Raw genomic sequence first — 17,492 nt, 5'->3', positions numbered from 1 at the left:
GGGAAAAAGTAATTATAGAGAGGAAGATGCCTTGGGGTTAAGGCACTAGCCTAGGCCTCTAGAGACTTGCTTCATGACCTTGGGCAAGTCACAAGCTCTCTCTGCGCCTGTTTCCACACCTCTAAAATAGGATAATACACCCCAGTCTTTGTCTGTTGTGACTATTTTATGCTTTTTCAAGCAGGACTGTCTCTTAACATGGGTATGTACAGCACTTAGAACTGAATGAAACCATCTTTGTAGACTTCCTAGTACTTGAAGAGCTTTCTTTATTAAACAGGACTAGATGGCTCCAGAAAGTGCTAAAAGGATGTTTTGTCTTTGTTTTGTTTTTTAGTTCAACTATTGCTCAGGTTTCTACTGACCAAAAGTCATTATCTAGATTTGTAGTGTCCTATGTGAATAGAGCTGGGGTTATAATTCTGCATTGAAAAGAGTGTTTAATGACACAAACCACTGTTACAGTTGGTATATCTGAGAATGGAATGGGCCCTTTAAATGAAATTCCTTCTATTTGGATGTTCCTTTTAGGCCAAGGTTGAGATGCGTTATACTTGCACCACTACCCTTGGTGGTGAATTAGTGTAGAGATAAATAGGAGATCAGAGATGCCAAACTGATAATTTTCACTAGTGCATTAAAAAATTAAATTGTGTATAAATGTGTTTCTGGGGTTTTACTGGTGATACAAAAGGCAAAAATAATTGTTTGGCTATGAAGTTATGGTTTCAGACTGTATTTTATTTATGGTACTGTTTGGTGGTCTATGAAATGCACAACTATGCATGTCACTCAGGCCTTATGATGGTCCTTTGTATAGGGGTAATGTCCTCCTCCAAGCACAGTGTTGCTTCTTGCACAGCATGGCTGCTGGCTAATAACCAATTTATCAAGAGTTTACATACCCTGAAAATAGGAGAGCAGTGATTTTAACTGGTGTTTTTTTTTAAGAATGTGAATAGACTTGAACAAAACTTTGAAAGCTGGTATGTTTGAGCCCACTATGGTGTTTTGTCTGTGTGCTAAAGGAGTGTAAAATGATGTTGTGACATCAACCATGGCCATCTTAGGTTGGCTGAGATAAATGTTCCAGAATCTAAATCATACATAAGGTAGACACGTCTTTGTGAATTTTAACAGCATACCAGCCAAAGAACTCCCTAAAACCCTGGACACTTGGTAAGGATAGCTGAGAATGGGTTTGAACGGCTACCACAATTGCATGTTTTTCTTTTGTTGAGAATAGCAATCTAACTCAGCAGCAGGAGGAAATAATTAGACGGAGGCTCTGGGACAGAATTGTTCACATCCAGCTTTAAGCATTTATAGGTTTTTCCTCCTCTGATCTTCCAGAGTAGAAATAAGAGATTTAGGGGTTAGTCTGTCTTCTACAGGCATGTAACTTCTTGTTCAGTTCACAGAGATTTCTCCTCTGTGTTGCTCCTGGTTTGGGCTGAGACTATGTGAAAACTGCAAACAAAACAATAAATACTGGACTGGAACGTAATGAGGGGTTTGCTCAAAAGAGACAAGAACTACTGAAAATGTTGGAGTTTGCACTGTTTTTACTTATTTACATTTTTTCACTAAAACAATCAAAAGGGGGGAAAACATTAACATGAAAACTAGTTAAGCCTGAGGAATTTGAAATAATGTCTTTAGCTTTATTGTCTTGACATTTGATCAAATTCACCATATCCTACAAATAAGCAAGTGTAGTGCTCCCTCTAGTGGCAGACTCAACATTAAGCTCATGTTGATAACAGTCTCTGCCTGGGAAAAATTTCTTATGCTTTGAGATGTGCCAGTCATCCAAACTGCTTTTCCATGCTACCATATATCCAGCCTTATAGATATTAAACACAAATAGCACTGAACATTTTTATTGACAAGGGGGGAGAAAAATCTGTCACCATTTGATTGACTGACTGAAATCTGTCAAATGAAAATAGACAATAAAACAAATGTTTAGGTACGTGCAAACATTGCAGATCAAAATGCTAAAAGAAATAACTAAAAGACAGATCTTGAGATAGTATCAAGCAGCAGAAAATTAGCAAATAGGTCAATGACATTATTAAATTGGTCTTACTTTGAAACTTCCCATATAAACAGAGAATAAACAACACTAACACCACCAAATAAAGCCACAGTAGGTAATAATTGCTCTTCTAAACTTTTATACACTATATATTACCATTCTGTCTTTCAGTTATTTCCTCTGATAAAACTGACTTCCAAGAAGTCTCAGCAAGGCCATCTTGGCTAAAAGCATAACGTTAGACAGGAATTTGTCTAATGCCCTGTTACAATGAAGAAATGGTGGAGTTTGGCATTTTTTAATAGAAAACTTGAACATCAGATTCTTTGCAGTGTTCAGATTTTTACATCCCACGCTGGCTGGCATCTGAAGATCTTGGAACAAAAAGATGGCTCTTGTTCCATGGGTAACACAGAAGAATGTTTGTTTTTTTTTAATACATAATTTTTCGGTAATTGCTTTTGACTCTTGTAAACAGTTTTGTTGTTTTTGTTTTTAAAAGGAGAGCCATCACAGTGCTTTTCTACAGGTATTACAAGTATCTGATGTTTCTGCTTGACTTTATAGGTCCATTTTGGCTCCAGTTCCAATTTAAATCATCCTTTTATACATCATCAGAGGCAGGTGTTCAGCTTTAAATATTGACAGATCTTTAAGTAGGAAAGGGTTGAAGCGTCTAACTCTGCTAAACATATTAATTTGACTGTTACAATCAAAAAACTGTAAAAATGGTGGAATGGAAAGATACAAACAGTATTGTTGACACTGTGTTGTCAAGTGTCTGCACTGAGACCCCATGTACCATAGATTTTATTTTAAAAAAATCATATTTATATCCCTTTACATACACATTTTAAAAGAAATACACAGTAAATACGTAGATGGCTGGTATATTACAATAAAACTGATGAACAATGTAAAAATGAGTGGCTCCACTGGATAAAACCATTGGTTGTGCACTACTGCCAAATTTATGATGAGAGAGATGCTTTGGTTTTTTTGTTTTTAAAATGATTTAGGTATTTTATTACTCTTGTATTAAACTAACCAATAACTTAATACATGAAAAGAACACCACATTTTTTAGCTTGATAAAACTTTGTGTTCTCTTCCCTATTACCCTGTTCTTGAAGAGACCTTTACTGCTCCTTTTTCCCAAAATATTGGTAGTGCACTTCAGGTAAAGTAGAAGAAAGAGATGATATCTAAAGACAAAAATAAAAAACATTAATTAGCAAGATTCGAGATTATATCCTTTTTACCCAGACATGCTTTATAGTGAGACCACTGGAAATATCATAACACTTCATACTGTATTTCATGTTTTGCTAAAACTTGAACTTGAGAGAGAAAGAGAGAGAGTAAACTTTCATTTATTGTAAATCTTACATCTCTTTCTGTGTATGGGAATGGAATGTAGCTGTAATTCTTTACATTGTTTAATCGTTTACTAACATGTAGACATTATTTTTCAAACTCTGAAATTCAAGCAAATATTACAATAAGTTATAGCTTTAGCATATTATAATTTTGAAGGCCATAGGAGGCCTTCCAGTATAAAAGAGTTGTGTACATTTCAAATCTTTACTCTTCGTCCACTACTTTTTATGCCCTCCATCCTGTAGATCGTCAAGGACAGACCGCATTAGGGCGCCACATACTTGTACCAGGAAGTAAATAAGCAAAAGCTGTTATGTATGGAGTCTTTGTCCATCCACTGCAGAACCTACAGTTCTTTTGCCTCATTGTGCCTGGAAGCTTAAAGCCTGCACCTCAGTGCTCCTTCCCCTAATTCAAGTTCCTTCTCTTTTGGGACCAAAGAGAAAAAATATTCCAAGAATCCAGAATTGTGGATTACTTGAGAAAAAAGATCCTGGCCTAGTCAAGCTTATTCTTTGGAGCCTCTGAGAATCTAGTTTCCAGGTCTCCCCTTCATCTGCAGTTGCTGAAGTCTTTCCTTTTGTCCAAATGGCACTCATCCCCTTCCCTTGAGGAAACTCTTTGGTCCTCAGGAAGCTTGGTTCACCCGAGTATAGTGTTCCCATTTGCCTCATGTTGCTGGAACTCTCATTTCTACCCTCTTTGAACCAACTGTATATCACCTCAGATATGATTAGCTTGGATTCAGGTACTCTGCTGGGTCAGTACAACTGTGGATGTCACCCCTTTTATGTAGACTAATTTACCTTACAAGATAAATATACTACTAACTAGCAAACAGTATGGTGCAACCGAATCATCGCCTTTTGTTTTATATAGCTTATTTGTAGTTATCACATTTGCTTTTGTATAAATGTTTATTAAGATAATTTTCTAGCTTCCTTGAAATTTTTGCAGTTGCATATAAAAACAGTGAGGGAGACCATCTGAATAATTACTGCAGCATATTCCCGCTATAAAAAGTGGATTGGAAATTAATAAAACCAGTATTACATTAATAACATTTTAGTCATTCACATGTTAGGGATGGGCAACTGGAAATTAAAGGAAGAAATGATTGATTCTTCTCACTGGAAAGATGACTTGTAATAAAGATGTAATTGCAAAAGACTGGTCAAAGGCTTGGACCCAATAGACATCACTCATACTCAAGGTAGTAGTAATATTCCTGTAGAGTATATTAAACATATTTTTATACTATTCTATAAATGTATTTTGTTTAAAATACAACACAGTACAGCTCCAGTAATTTTTTGCTGCTGCTTATCTGTGTTTAGCTTTTGGGTTCTTGGGCAATAACAGTGCTCCAGCAGTAACAGACCAATTGGATAATTGTAAATTAACATATTTTTCAGTATTTGCAATCCCTGCCATTCATGTATTCATTGTAACTTGAAAGAAACTCTTTGGGGAATGTCACTGAAATTACATCCATGGGAGGCTCACAATATTTGGGTAATTTAGTTGCATGCCATTACAACATTTTTTAAATTATGATTTTTGCTTTCTACATTATGCCTTTCAAGCTCAAAGCAATATATTATTAATGCCCACTCCCATTGAACTGTTTGAGAGTTTTGTCATGAGGTAGCACTGGGCCCTAAATGACTCAGACATTGTTCTCTGGGTAGAGATGGGCTGTATTGTCATTTTTCCAGGGTCATGAGCCAGTATCAGCCAATTGTGCCAGAAACTATTCACCAGCTATGTCACAAGGTTTGAAAGCCAAACTCTGAATCACTTAAGGAAAATTCAGATCTGAGTCCAGCAGGGAACAGGTAGGTTGATCTCCTCTATGTCTCTGGCCATTAAGTTTCATCCAGTTCCCCCTGTATTAAGCCCCAAGATGTGTTTGGCTAAAGCCAAAAAAGAAAGTCTTGATCTGAACACATTAAGAGATAGAGAATCTGCTCCTTCCTTTGGTAGCGGACTGCTCATGATTTCCCTGGACTTACAACATTCTAAGCCCTTCAATTGCCATTTTAAAAAAAATCAACCTGGCAGAAATGCTTCCTTCTCGTCCTCCATATAACTATTTACCTGCCTGAGGTGCAGGATGTGCCAGACTCACTGCTGAACCTGTAACGGTTTTTCTTTATATAAAAATGATGTGAATTTTATTTTACTACCCTGCATGGCTAGAAAAGAAAGCTTTATACCATTGGAAAGAGGAGATTTTCAGCTTCTCTAAGGGACCCAGAATTTGCCTAACTCCTATTGAAATCAGTGAGAGTTAAGCCCAGCTCCTCAAAAATATTCAGGTACCTACGTCACCTGGCTTTACAGGTGAAGGGCTACAAAAAAATTCTTAATGTTTCAGTAACACACATGGCATATATAAAACAATGGTTGTGTGGTATAAAGTTTCTTTTGAACTCATTTGGGGAAAACCTATGCATCTCATTTGTGAGTAATGCTGTAATCCAAACTCATGGTTTAATACATAATTGTGTATTTTTATTCTCTCTCTCTCTCTCTCTCTCGCTATACATGGAAATAGAAAGAGGCAGCTGAATACTATGGTGACAGGTGCTTTATAAATGCCTATGATTATCTGCTGAAACTTAAAATGGAAAGGAAAACTGTTATTTAAGTAAAATTAGCATGAAATGGTGGCATATTAATGGAAGTGCTCATCATGTTCTTATTTTTGTAAGCGGGATGATTTGGTAACAAACTATATATTTTCACACAGCTGTATTTTGTTCAAAAGTGTATTTGTACAAATAGTGCATGTGTAGATGACAAATGATGAGATATTTAAGTAATAAGAACCACTACACTACCTGACCCCTGTGTATATCTAGTCCAGTATCCTGTCTTTGCCTGTGACGAATATCAGGTGCTTTGCAGAATGTGTAAGAACTTTCATAACTGATAATGTTGGAAGACCTTATCCACGGGAGATGATTTGTTCTAACTCATGCCAACCACCACCCAAATGATGTCCTAAAGCAGGTTTATAGTTCTGACTTCTTTTTCTTAAGTAAATCTAGTGTAACTGTTCTCTTTCATTAGACTCCTCTCTAAAGTGAAGTTCCCCAGTGTCATATATGTAAATTCCTCCTTTTTACACCATCATCTCATCCATACAGCAAGACCCTGAAATTCCTCTGTCAAACTTTCTCTTCTTCGGGCACCAGAAGCATATTAGAGAAAGCTATCATCGAGGCCTGACTGTTCCTTTCTCCTAATTAGCTGAATGTAGGTTCCAAGACCCTGCCCTTCCCTATGTCACTGGTACTAATATGTACCATGACCACAGATTCTTCCTGAGCTCTCACTAGAAATTCACCTCGATGTCTCAACACATTTTCTTGGTCAGCATCATCACAAGCTATCCATCTTAAACAGCATCCTTATCTCTTGGCGGGTTTGACCTGTTTATTAGAAGAGTTGCCGATGAAAGAGAGGAAGAAGTTGCTGTTTGAGATGGGAGGTGGAGTAAGAGGCTGGCCTCCCCCAGAGTGAGCCCCACTCACTTTGATAAACTAGATCTGCCTGGGGGAATGGACCCCATCTTGGCTTTCATTTCAGTAATGTCAGTGAATACGGGGTATAGTGTACATTTATACAGCCTCCATGATGGCTTTTTGTGAATACTCACAGCAATTCAGTGCTGGCTTCTTTGCTAGCCTTGTCAACATGAGTATGTGCGAACTGTAGAGCTGTCTAACCTCTGCAATCGTGATGAAGCAACTGCAAATTGGAAAAAAACCCTCTTTAGAATAACGAAGAAAATTAATATATTTTCCCCTCCCTGAAAGTGTGACTGTTAAATTACTCTGTAGCTCATTCTGTCCAACCTTCTGGGTTTGGTCTGGTCTATAAAGCTCATTTAGAGTTGCTACATGTCTGAGACACTGTTGAAAATCTGACTGCTTCAGGAAAAAGAAGAGGTTTTCCAACTTACTGATGCCATTATTATTGTTAATACAGCATCACAGGTGTGCATTACACTTTAATGTTCATATCACAGGAAGTTGGGAAGTATGGTCCCAGAGCCTGGCTTAATGGACACAGAATTGCGCGTCAGGTAGCCCTGAGCTCAATTGTCATGTCAGCAACAGACACCCTGCCCTATGTGACTTGGGAAGTCACTTAATCTACTCTGTGCTTTAGTTGCCTAGCTGTAAAATGGGAATAATACTTTCCAACCTCACAGTAGTTCTAGGAGGATAAAATCCATTAACGATGGTGCGGTATTCAGATCCAGTGGTTAGGGTTATGTAAGTACCTATTTAGATAGTACCTTTATTCATAGCTGGAAACCACCTTTGAAATTGATCCCGCCTTCCCTATGACTTTGCACTATTGCTAAAAAGTACAGAATAGAGAAAAGCATGAATATGAGCAGTGCAGTCAATGGAATTAGTGATGTGGTTAGTAGCGTATGCCATTCGTGCTACGATATAAGATGTTTTTAAAAAAGATAAGCTTCTCATACATGGAATGTAGAGGGATATATTTTTATACCAAATTATTTAAACAGCTGCAAAAAATAACTACCACCAATATACCAATTATTTTGAAGACTGAGACTATTAGTGTTTGATAATGCTTCTATCAAGAATGAAATACTATTCTGTGGTGAAATGAGTGCACAGTGTTTCTTTTTCTGTGTAGAAGGGTTAGAGGGAAAATTAAGACTGGTACGCGATAACATTGTCAATACCTGCAATGTGGCCTTTGACTTCTGTTTACACTACCTACCCAGGGTCTTGATATTTAACTGCTAGCAGCCACGGTTAGTTCGTCGTTAAGCCGAGGGGTCAGATTTGAAAATAAAAGAAATACTGAAAACTGAGATTCTGGAACACAGCTTGAAAAAGATGGGGGTTACCATGTCACTGCATTTCCCTCCCCCATTTGAGCCCTGATTAAACCTCTATTTTATCTGTGACTGTACTAAACTTGTTCAGTTCCAGGCTTAGTGCTAATTGCCCAAGTTCACGTTAAGTACCAAAGCACTTCATACCATCTGTTGTCATTTTTCGTGACTGCCCTGATGTTGTAGTTAATCTGAATCCAGCTGGAAGTGTTTCTGAAGAGCCAGGCATCATGCTGATTCCATGGACCTCACGTGGAGGAAACTGTCTTCGCCAGGAAGGGCCACGTCTGAAGTTCTTGTCATCGCTCTGCCAATACAAATGTTTGTGTTTGATAAAACTAAATTAAATTCATGATTAGTTCTCTGGATGGGTGCTTCTTCTCCAGCTGTTAAGTTTATTTTCTAGAAAATAGATTACTACATGTTTCATGTCATCCAATAAGAAGAAAGTGTATGAGAGACATTCTTATAAGAGCAACTGCTTTAGAAACTTGGAAATACTGGATTAGAGGGTTTTTTCTTGAATCTTTTGCATGATACACTGTCAGTTCTTTTTGTTGTCTGCTGATGTAGAACATTCCGAAAAATCAAGGAGGGATAAAGTGTCTCCACCTAGGCTCTCTATTGAATTCAAAGGCAGGAAATAAAGTAATAGATTAATCAGATGAGGAGGAATAAAAGATAGCTTTTAAATCCCATCATTCAGTTCTTCTGTGGTCAGTTATATATATGTAACTCCAAACTCCTAAACAGTGAAATCAGACATGAAATTTATTTTTCAACATAAATTCCAGTCACCTGTCATTTATTTTTAAATAATTTCAGTTTATGTGAAAATTTGTACCATGTGTTTGTAACCACATGCAGAAAATCCTTGCTAGAAATACTGAGTCTGATAAAAGAAAAAACTAATAGTGTAGGTTCTTCTCTTAGTGTATCTGTGCCAATTTGCATTAATATTAATGAAAACAACATATGTGTACCAATATGTGTACCAAAGCTAGAGGGAGCTATATTAAGTCAGCAATTTATAAACGACTTATCAAATTTCAATAAGTGGTTCTTGAATAGATTAATATTGGATAAAAAATGAATAGTGAAATCCAGTTCTAAACCAGTTCAACTATCAGTACTTTCTCACAACTTGCTTTAAGGAACAAAGTATGGTTCTGAAAGTATTTTTCATACATCCTCCTCCTTTTAGTCTATCAAGTGGAGTTTTGTCTTCCCTGATCAGGAGGCAAAGATCTGTCAGTCAGAGATGGTATATAACTAGGGCCCAACCAAATTCATGGTCATGAAAAACATGTCAGGGATTGTGGAATCTGGCTACTGTAGGGGAGACCAGATTTCACAGAGCTGGGTAGTTGGAGAGCGGCGACTGTGGGCCCAGGAGCACAGCTCTGAAGGCAGCACTGCCACCAGCAGCAGCGCAGAAGTGAAGGTGGCATGGTCATCGCTTTTGGGGGGGGCAGGGCGGCCTTATGGGTGGGCAAATGGGTGACTGCCCAGGATCACATAGTCAAGGGGGTGCCGTAGTCACCCCTCACACACACACACACACAGCCAACCCAAGGGCCCTTTAACTCTTGAGTGCTGGGCCTGAAGCTGGGGAGGGTCAGGGCTGGGGATGCCCCAGCTTGGGGTTCCTATTGTGTGCCGGACTCCGGCTGCTAGTCCTGGACAGGCTGGGGAAGTACAGGCCTTCCTCTTTCCCTGCACGGGCCACTCTTGGGGTCAGATCAGACCTGCCTCCAGGAACCTCTCCTGGCTGCAGGAAGCTCTGTGGCTGCTGGCTGGGATCCCAGCTCTGATGGCAATGCTGTCACCAGCAGCAGCGCAGGAGTGAGGGTGGCAATACCATGACTCCCTGACAATAGCCTTGTGAGCACCCCGGCACCTTTTGGGTCAGGACCCCCCACAGTAACAACACCATGGAATTTCAGATTCAAATATCTAAAACCCTGAAATTTACAGTTTTAAAAACCTTATGATGTGAAATTGACCAAAATGGACCGTGAATTTGGTAGGCCGACCCACTCCACTCAATTATTTGCCTCCTAAGTGGGGGCTCCAGCTCCCTTTGCCCTTCTAATTGTGTCATCTTAGCCTTTCTCTGCTAGTACAAGAAAGAAAGGTGAAGGAAACGTTAAGACCTGAATCTCTCTGTTTCTTACAGCTCCATCTTTAAAAAAGCCTCCCTATCTTACAGGACCATGGTGAAGATAAATTCATAGTGTGTGTGTGAGGTACACTCCTACTCTGGTGACAAGTGCCATAGGAAAAGCCTATAAGGAACTTAATAATTGCCTGTTTAATGCAGGATTTGGATGGTGTGCAGTCTAAGTATGGGACAATGCCCTCACTGATGATGAAAAGAAATATTGAACTGTTGCCTCATTCTCTGAGCATTGTACAGCCTGAGGCAGGAGTCCTGTGGGGAAAATATAGTTATGTGGTCATCTAATTAACTATCATAATGCATATACACAATGGGCAGCAGGAAGGTTGCACAGGCAACCTTAATTCTGGCATTTCCTAATTTTTGACTGTTTGACTTCGTAGTCTTAATAACATTCTTTTAATTGTGTGTGGCCGTGTCCTCCTGAACTTAGTGTGTGGCTTTCAATTTTTTAAAGAAATAAATTAAATTACTTACTTCATCAAGTCGTCTCTCAGTTCCTAGTGCTAAAAGATTGTTGTATTCTCTCTCAAGGATTTGCCGGGCCTATATATAGCAAATTAAATAATTAAAATAATTGAAAATGAGCAAAAATAAAATCCAGAAAAGGTAAAAGTCAGGAAAGGACTTGCCTGGGTGTTTTGTGTTGGAATCTGTAATAATAAAGCTAAACTGCTGTAATCAAAGTTTTCATCCAGGGCTATAAGTGACCCATGTACACCACTTTCTAAGACGTTATTTGCATATTCTCGTAGTCCAATAGCCTGTATCCAGCGTATGACTCGCTCATTGCTCCAGACCAATACATCTACAAACACACACAATATAGTATCAGCTTACTGTTAATTGAACTTTCATAAGCATACAGATACATGTATCTATATGGTAGTTAACCTACTACACCACTTTCCATACAAGGAATACTAAAACATGATTAAAATAACCTCAGTGGTTTCATCGTTGATACAGAGTCCGGAAAGTTGATTACTGGTGTCTCCATTCCCACTTGTTTAAACATACCACATGACAACCCTCAGCAAACACAGTAGTGTCAGCAAAGGGCTTTACAATTTTGAGAAAAGATTTTACAGATTCCTGGGAGAAATAAAATCAGTCCCCTGAGGTTCAACCTCAAGGGAAGGTGGAGTGACCATTTTTAGAGTGAGACCTGTACATAGAGGTCAAAATCTATAGTTTTCTAATGGGCCAGAGGCTTGTGTTGACATTTTTAGTAACCAGCTCGTCTCACTTCTGAAAGCTGATCCATTAAGATCTGTGCTAATTAGAAAGCTATGGACAAGTAAAAGAGAGAGGAGGTCTTATTTGAGGACTGAGTCAAAAAAACCCTCCACATTAGAAAGAGAGCTATTTGTCCCACATTCTTAATATTTATTATTTTACTTGCATGTGTGATGTTTTGCATCTCTAATCAAACACAAATCGAAGACGGCTTTTTAATGATCTCCTTAACATCTTAAGTCTCAGGTTTAAATAACCATGAGCCAATGAAGTCATCAAACAGCAATAAAGTTAATTTAAATGGAAAGCAAAAAGACCAGATTCCCTCCCTGGCTCCTGCCTCTGTTTGTTGCACCACCAGCACAAGGAGGCTGGAAAACTGCTAGTCTGGAATTCCTCTGTGAGGGGGGATCCTCCGCTGGTTTAGGCCAGTGTAATTGTTCTTTGAGTGCTTGCACCTTCCCATGAAGGTGTGTGCGTGCCCCAAGCACAATTTCTGGAATTTTTTCCCCAGTGGTATCTGTTGGGTTGGCTCCAGCGCTCTCCGGTGCCGCATGCCCATAGCACTGGTATAAAGAGCCCTGCTGACCCCGCTTCCCTTCAGTTCCTTCTTACTGCCTGTGAAGGTTGCTGGAATGCCTCGTTGCTCAGGCAGTTTTCTACTAGTGGCTTTTCTACTTCTTTAGTTACTGTAATTTGGTAGTTGGTGGGTAGTTTTTTTTAATAACTAGGCTGAGATGCTTGGTGTTGAGTCCAGTTGTGGCTCTGAGGTAGGTCTTAAGGCTGCCTCCATGAGGAAGACCTTCAGTCTTGCTTTGCGGTCCTTTTTGGTGCAGTGTTTGAAGTCCCTGCAGATTTGGCAAAGGTCTTTCCTTGCGATTCCCCCAGTCATTTGAGACAACTCGAGTGCGGGTCACTCAAAGGCATAGACTTACTACAGGAAGTGCAGGGCGTGAAGCCCAGTGACCAAGGCATGCCCTGGCACTGGGAGGTGGATGACCCCACTAATGAAGCTCAGAGGCATCCAAAACTGTTGATGTCTCTAGTATCTGATTCATCAGCCCTTGGCTGGGGAGTCCACCGAGGGGCCCTCAGGCCTCTGGTCCCAAGAAGAGCCTTCCCTCCAGAGCTCAGGACAGTCTGCCTATCCTGCCAGGCATTTCTACCTGCTATTACAAACAAGATTGTTTTGGTTCTCACAGACAATAAGACAGCCATATTCTACATGAACAGACAGGGCAGTGAGTGTTCTACCCCCGAGTCTGGAAGCAATCTGACTATGGGAGCTCGCCATTGCTCATTCCATCAGTCTAGAAGTGTACTACCTTCCAGGAATGCAGAACCAGCTGGCAGATCACCTCAGCAGGTCTTTCTCCTCTCACCCTGAGTGGTCCCTTCAACCAGACATCGCAAGGGATATCTTCCAACGGTGAGGGACTCCCCTTATAGACCTGTTTGCTACCCACAACAACAGGAAATGCCATCAGTTCTGCTCCCTGTGAGGGTCCAGCCTGGGGTCTTGCACAGATGCATTTCTGTTGTCTTGGACAAATTACCTGTAGTATACATTTCCTCCTGCATGACTGATTCACAAGGTTCTGATGAAGATCAAGCGGGACTGAGGGTGGGTCATTCTCATAGCCTTGTTGTGGCCCAGGCAACATTGGTTCACCAACCTCTTAAGCCTTTTGGTGGAGGCCCCACTATGGCTTCCGGTACACCCAGACTCCTGAGACCATGGTTCGCTGCTCCACCTGAACCTCAGTTCTTCTAATCTGTCAGCCTGGAAGCTCCAGGCTGAATCCTGAGGAGCAACTTGCTTGGAGCAGGTCCATAGAGTCCTACTGGGCAGTAGAAAGTCCTCCACCAGGGCCACCTACCTTGCAAAATGGAAGTGGTTCTCCATCTGGTCCTCCCAATGGGGAATTCCACCTACCCAGTCCTCCCTGCGTACCTTCTGCTGAAACAACAAGGTCTGGCCCTCTCTTCAGTCCCGGTTCACCTAGCGGCCATCTCAACTTTCCCTCCCAAGGTTGACAACCAATCTGTTTTTTCACACACGATGGTGATCAGTTTTCTCAAAGGCCTGGAGAGGGTGTATTCCCAGGTCAGAGAACCCATTCCTCCCTGGGATCTGAATCTTGTCTTGTCAAAGCTTATGGGTCCACCGTTTGAGCTGCTAGCAATGTGCTTGTTGTTACACCTCTTCTGGAAAGTGGTCTTCTTAGGGGCCATCACTTCAGCCAGAAGAGTTTCAGAGATCCAGGCCCTCACATTGGAGCCACCATATATGGTCTTCTTCAAGGATAATGTCCAGCTGTGCCCACACCCATTGTTCCTCCCAAAGGTGATCTCACAATTCCACTGCAGGCAAGCAATCTTCCTGCCAGTAATCTATCTTAAACCACATGGAAACAGAGAGGAACAGTGTCTAACTGGATGTTAGACAGGCCCTGGCTTTCTACATATAAAGGACCATATCATTCTGCAGAGCTACTTAGCCATTCATAGCGGTAGTGGAGAGAATGAAGGACCTACCTACCTACCTCTGCTTGGAGAATTTCATCCTGGTTGACTTCATGTATCCGAGCGTGCTATGAACTCATGGGCATCTCGCCCCCCAGCTAATCTGACTGCTCATTGTATAACATCTCAGGCCTCATCAGCCACCTTCCTAGCGCAAATTGCTATTCAGGATATCTGCAGAGCAGCAACCTGGTAGTTGGTGCACATGTTCTCAACACACTGTGTCATCACCCTACAGGCTAGAGACGATGCCAACTTTGCCTACACAGTCTTGCAGCCAGCCTGTGCTTGAACTCCAAACCCAATTCCTGTACAACTACTTGTTAGTCACCTACATTGGACTGGACATGTGCAAGCACTCAGAGAAGAAAAAACAGTTACTAACCTCTCTGTAACTGTTTTCCTTCAAGATGTGTTGCATATGTCCATTCCAAAACCCACCCTCCATCCCCTCTTATCGGAGGCAGTTAGTAAGAAGAAACGGAAGGGGAGCAGCATCGGCAGGGCCCTTTATACTGGTGCTATGAGCACGTGGCACCAGAGGGTATTGGAGCTGACAAAACAGATACCACTGGGGAAAAAATTCCGGTAGGCGTGCACACCTACACTGGAATGGAAATATGCAACACACCTCGAAGAGCAAGTTACAGAAAGGTTAGTAACCATTTTTTCCCCTCACTACCCATCCTGCAGTCCCTGCCACAGGGAGCATTCCAGGGTTTGGATGGGGGAGTGACTGAAATACAGTGTTCCAGCCATCCCTGGCTGTAAAACATTCCATTGGGGAGCATGTCCAGTCAGCACAGATTGGAACAGCCTGAGACTGCTGTAACCTATGATGGGGTCAGGACTAGCACAGAACCAGCACCAGTAACCAGTTACTTCATGTGCTTCTCCAGGTACACCCAGCAAATACTGGGCACAGCAGGGAAATTGACCGTAAGTCCTCATTACCAATGTAAGTCTTTTGCACTAGAGTATGCCACCATCTCTGCTGAGGCGAGCACAGATTCAGATATTACAATTAATTCTGTCCCACTAGTTCTTGTGTTGTCAATTCTTCCAAAGAAAGTTGCACTTGAAAAGCGTTAACTGAAAATGTTCTAGTTTCCTTTAGAACTAGGCAATGCTTAAAGGAATCAAAGGATTCACTTCTGATAACAGGAAAGAAAGCCTCACTCTTAAGTGCAAGACCTATACCTTGAGCTTGCATGCTGTATAGGAACCTTATGTAGGAAAATACTGTTTAACTAGCTATTACGTCATACAATAAACCTTGTTCTTTGGGAACTAACATTATGGGTCAAGGCCTGACACAAAGTGAAACGGCAAGTTGTAAACTGAAACAGTTGCCTTTTCAGATCTTAAAGACCTGACTTGATGGAAATCCATCCATATAATTTTATTTAAATATGAGCTGCTTTAAAATTAGGAAACAAAAGCAATGATTTTCTAAAGGCTGAAGTTAGGCTCCTAAATTCATGCTTAGGTATTGGCCAGATTTTCAAACGTGCCGCACCCAACAGCTCCCATTGACCAGCACTGGTGACATTCTCAGGCAGTTGGACTTTCCAGTTTTATGGCCAGTTTCTATTGGCAGACTGGTGCAAAGGGACTGTAGTGGGATCTGGCCCACAGTCCCTGCCCTGTAGCCGGGTGGTCACCCGCTCCTGCCCTGAAGGGCTTAAAAACAGCCCAGGGGATGGCTGTGGCTGGGGCAAGCAGCCCATGGGGAAAAAGGCACAGCTGGGGCCACGCCCCAATCAGGGCCCAGTTGGCCCTTATAAGAGGGCAGTAGGCCAGGGGCATAGAGACTCTCTCTCTCTAGCCTTTTAAGAGGGAGGGACCTGCCTGCTGTGAGCTGAGTAGGGTACCTAGACTGGAGCCGGGCTGGGGGAAGACCAGAGGAGCTGGGGAGCTCCGGCCTGGAACCCCCCCAGGCTGCAGGCCTAGTATAAGGCCAAACAGGTACTGGGATTGCAGGGGGCAGCCCAAGGGTAGGCGGAGGGAGCAGGTCCAAACCCTCCTTGCTGCTGATGAGTGGCAATTATACTGCAGACTGCGGGGCACTGCAAGGGGGCAGAACCCCGAGGAAAGGGGCACCGGGGTCTGGGAGGGACACAGGGACCAGCGGCCTGCAGAGAGCGCTCCGACAGCTGGTGAGCTATTTCCCAAGATGACCAGCAGGTGGCGTCGCAGGGTTGAGTCGCCACTCTGCTGCATGCCCCAAAGAGCTTACAATCCAATTTGGCCAAACACAAACACACCAACATATACTTGCAACAACCATTCAGGAACCATTCAGGAACCATTCAGGAACAACCATTCAGAGTATAGGCTTCAGTTCAACAAAGTACTTAAGCATGTGCTTAACTGTAAGCAAATGCTTAAGTGCTTTGCTGAATAGTCATGGACTCAAATTTATGCTTAAAGTTAAGCACATGCTTAAATCCTTTGTTGAATTGAAGCCTATAGTTTGAAGTCTCACAAAGAAAAAAAAAATCACAATACCCATTCCCTGAAACTTACCTTTTATTTCATGCTGACTCACTTCTCTTCTTCTTTCCAGTTCTTTTCTGTCGTAATTCAGCCTCTTTAAGCACATGATACCGTACTGCAAACTTGTTCTGTTATTTGAGAGAGAAACATTTACAGATTAACATAAGACATTTAAAAGAAATAACATTGTGGATGTGAAGGTATTTGAAGTATTTACTACATTTTATAAACGGTAGTTCAGTATGCTCATGTATCAAATCATAGGGGCAAAGAGCCAAAAAACGTAACAGACTAAAAAATGAAATGGGCACAAACAAAAATGAATGGGGTTTAACTAAGTTATCTAGCAGAAATACATTTAACGTTAAAAATGTATCCAAAACAGGCCAACAAACTATGTGAACTTAAGTGCTTTATTGAATCAGGATGTAGGCAGGAAGAGGTGTTTATTGTCAAATCAGACAGTAAAGAATGCATCCTTGCAGGAATGGCTGCCTCCTTTGGTAGATGAACCTACTGCCCACTTGTTTTTTCCACTGTAATCTGAAGGAGTTTAAACATTTTTTTTATCATCATGTTTCTTATCTACCATCTTCTGATGCTGTGCCTTTTAATATATTTTTTTACAATTTATGTATTGTTACAGTTACATTTATATATTAAGGCTACTCTGTGCACCATGGAATTGCATTCCATAACTAATCACACTTACAGTTACTATGTCAAAAGGAACC

At 41.2% G+C, this 17,492-nt stretch overlaps 1 protein-coding gene across 5 annotated transcripts in view; it reads right to left on the bottom strand.

Annotated features, from left to right (window-relative positions):
* Positions 1 to 2,859: 2,859 nt before the first annotated feature.
* Positions 2,860 to 17,492, bottom strand: part of PPFIA2 (PTPRF interacting protein alpha 2) — a 610,761-nt gene continuing 596,128 nt past the window's right edge. For all 5 annotated transcript variants that reach the window (XM_043547102.1, XM_043547080.1, XM_043547089.1 and 2 more), the window contains 6 exons: positions 16,789 to 16,886; positions 11,127 to 11,302; positions 10,972 to 11,040; positions 8,460 to 8,619; positions 7,089 to 7,180; positions 2,860 to 3,246 (listed from right to left, as the gene is read on the bottom strand). In XM_043547102.1, the coding sequence (XP_043403037.1) occupies positions 7,122 to 7,180; positions 8,460 to 8,619; positions 10,972 to 11,040; positions 11,127 to 11,302; positions 16,789 to 16,886 (562 nt within the window). In that variant the 3' untranslated portion in view covers positions 2,860 to 3,246; positions 7,089 to 7,121. The remainder of the gene's footprint in view (positions 3,247 to 7,088; positions 7,181 to 8,459; positions 8,620 to 10,971; positions 11,041 to 11,126; positions 11,303 to 16,788; positions 16,887 to 17,492) is intronic.

Source organism: Chelonia mydas, chromosome 1, assembly GCF_015237465.2.
Source record: "Chelonia mydas isolate rCheMyd1 chromosome 1, rCheMyd1.pri.v2, whole genome shotgun sequence".
NCBI lineage: Eukaryota > Metazoa > Chordata > Testudines > Cheloniidae > Chelonia > Chelonia mydas.
Note: the sequence above shows the minus strand (reverse complement) of the source record. Positions and strands in the feature narration are given on the sequence as shown.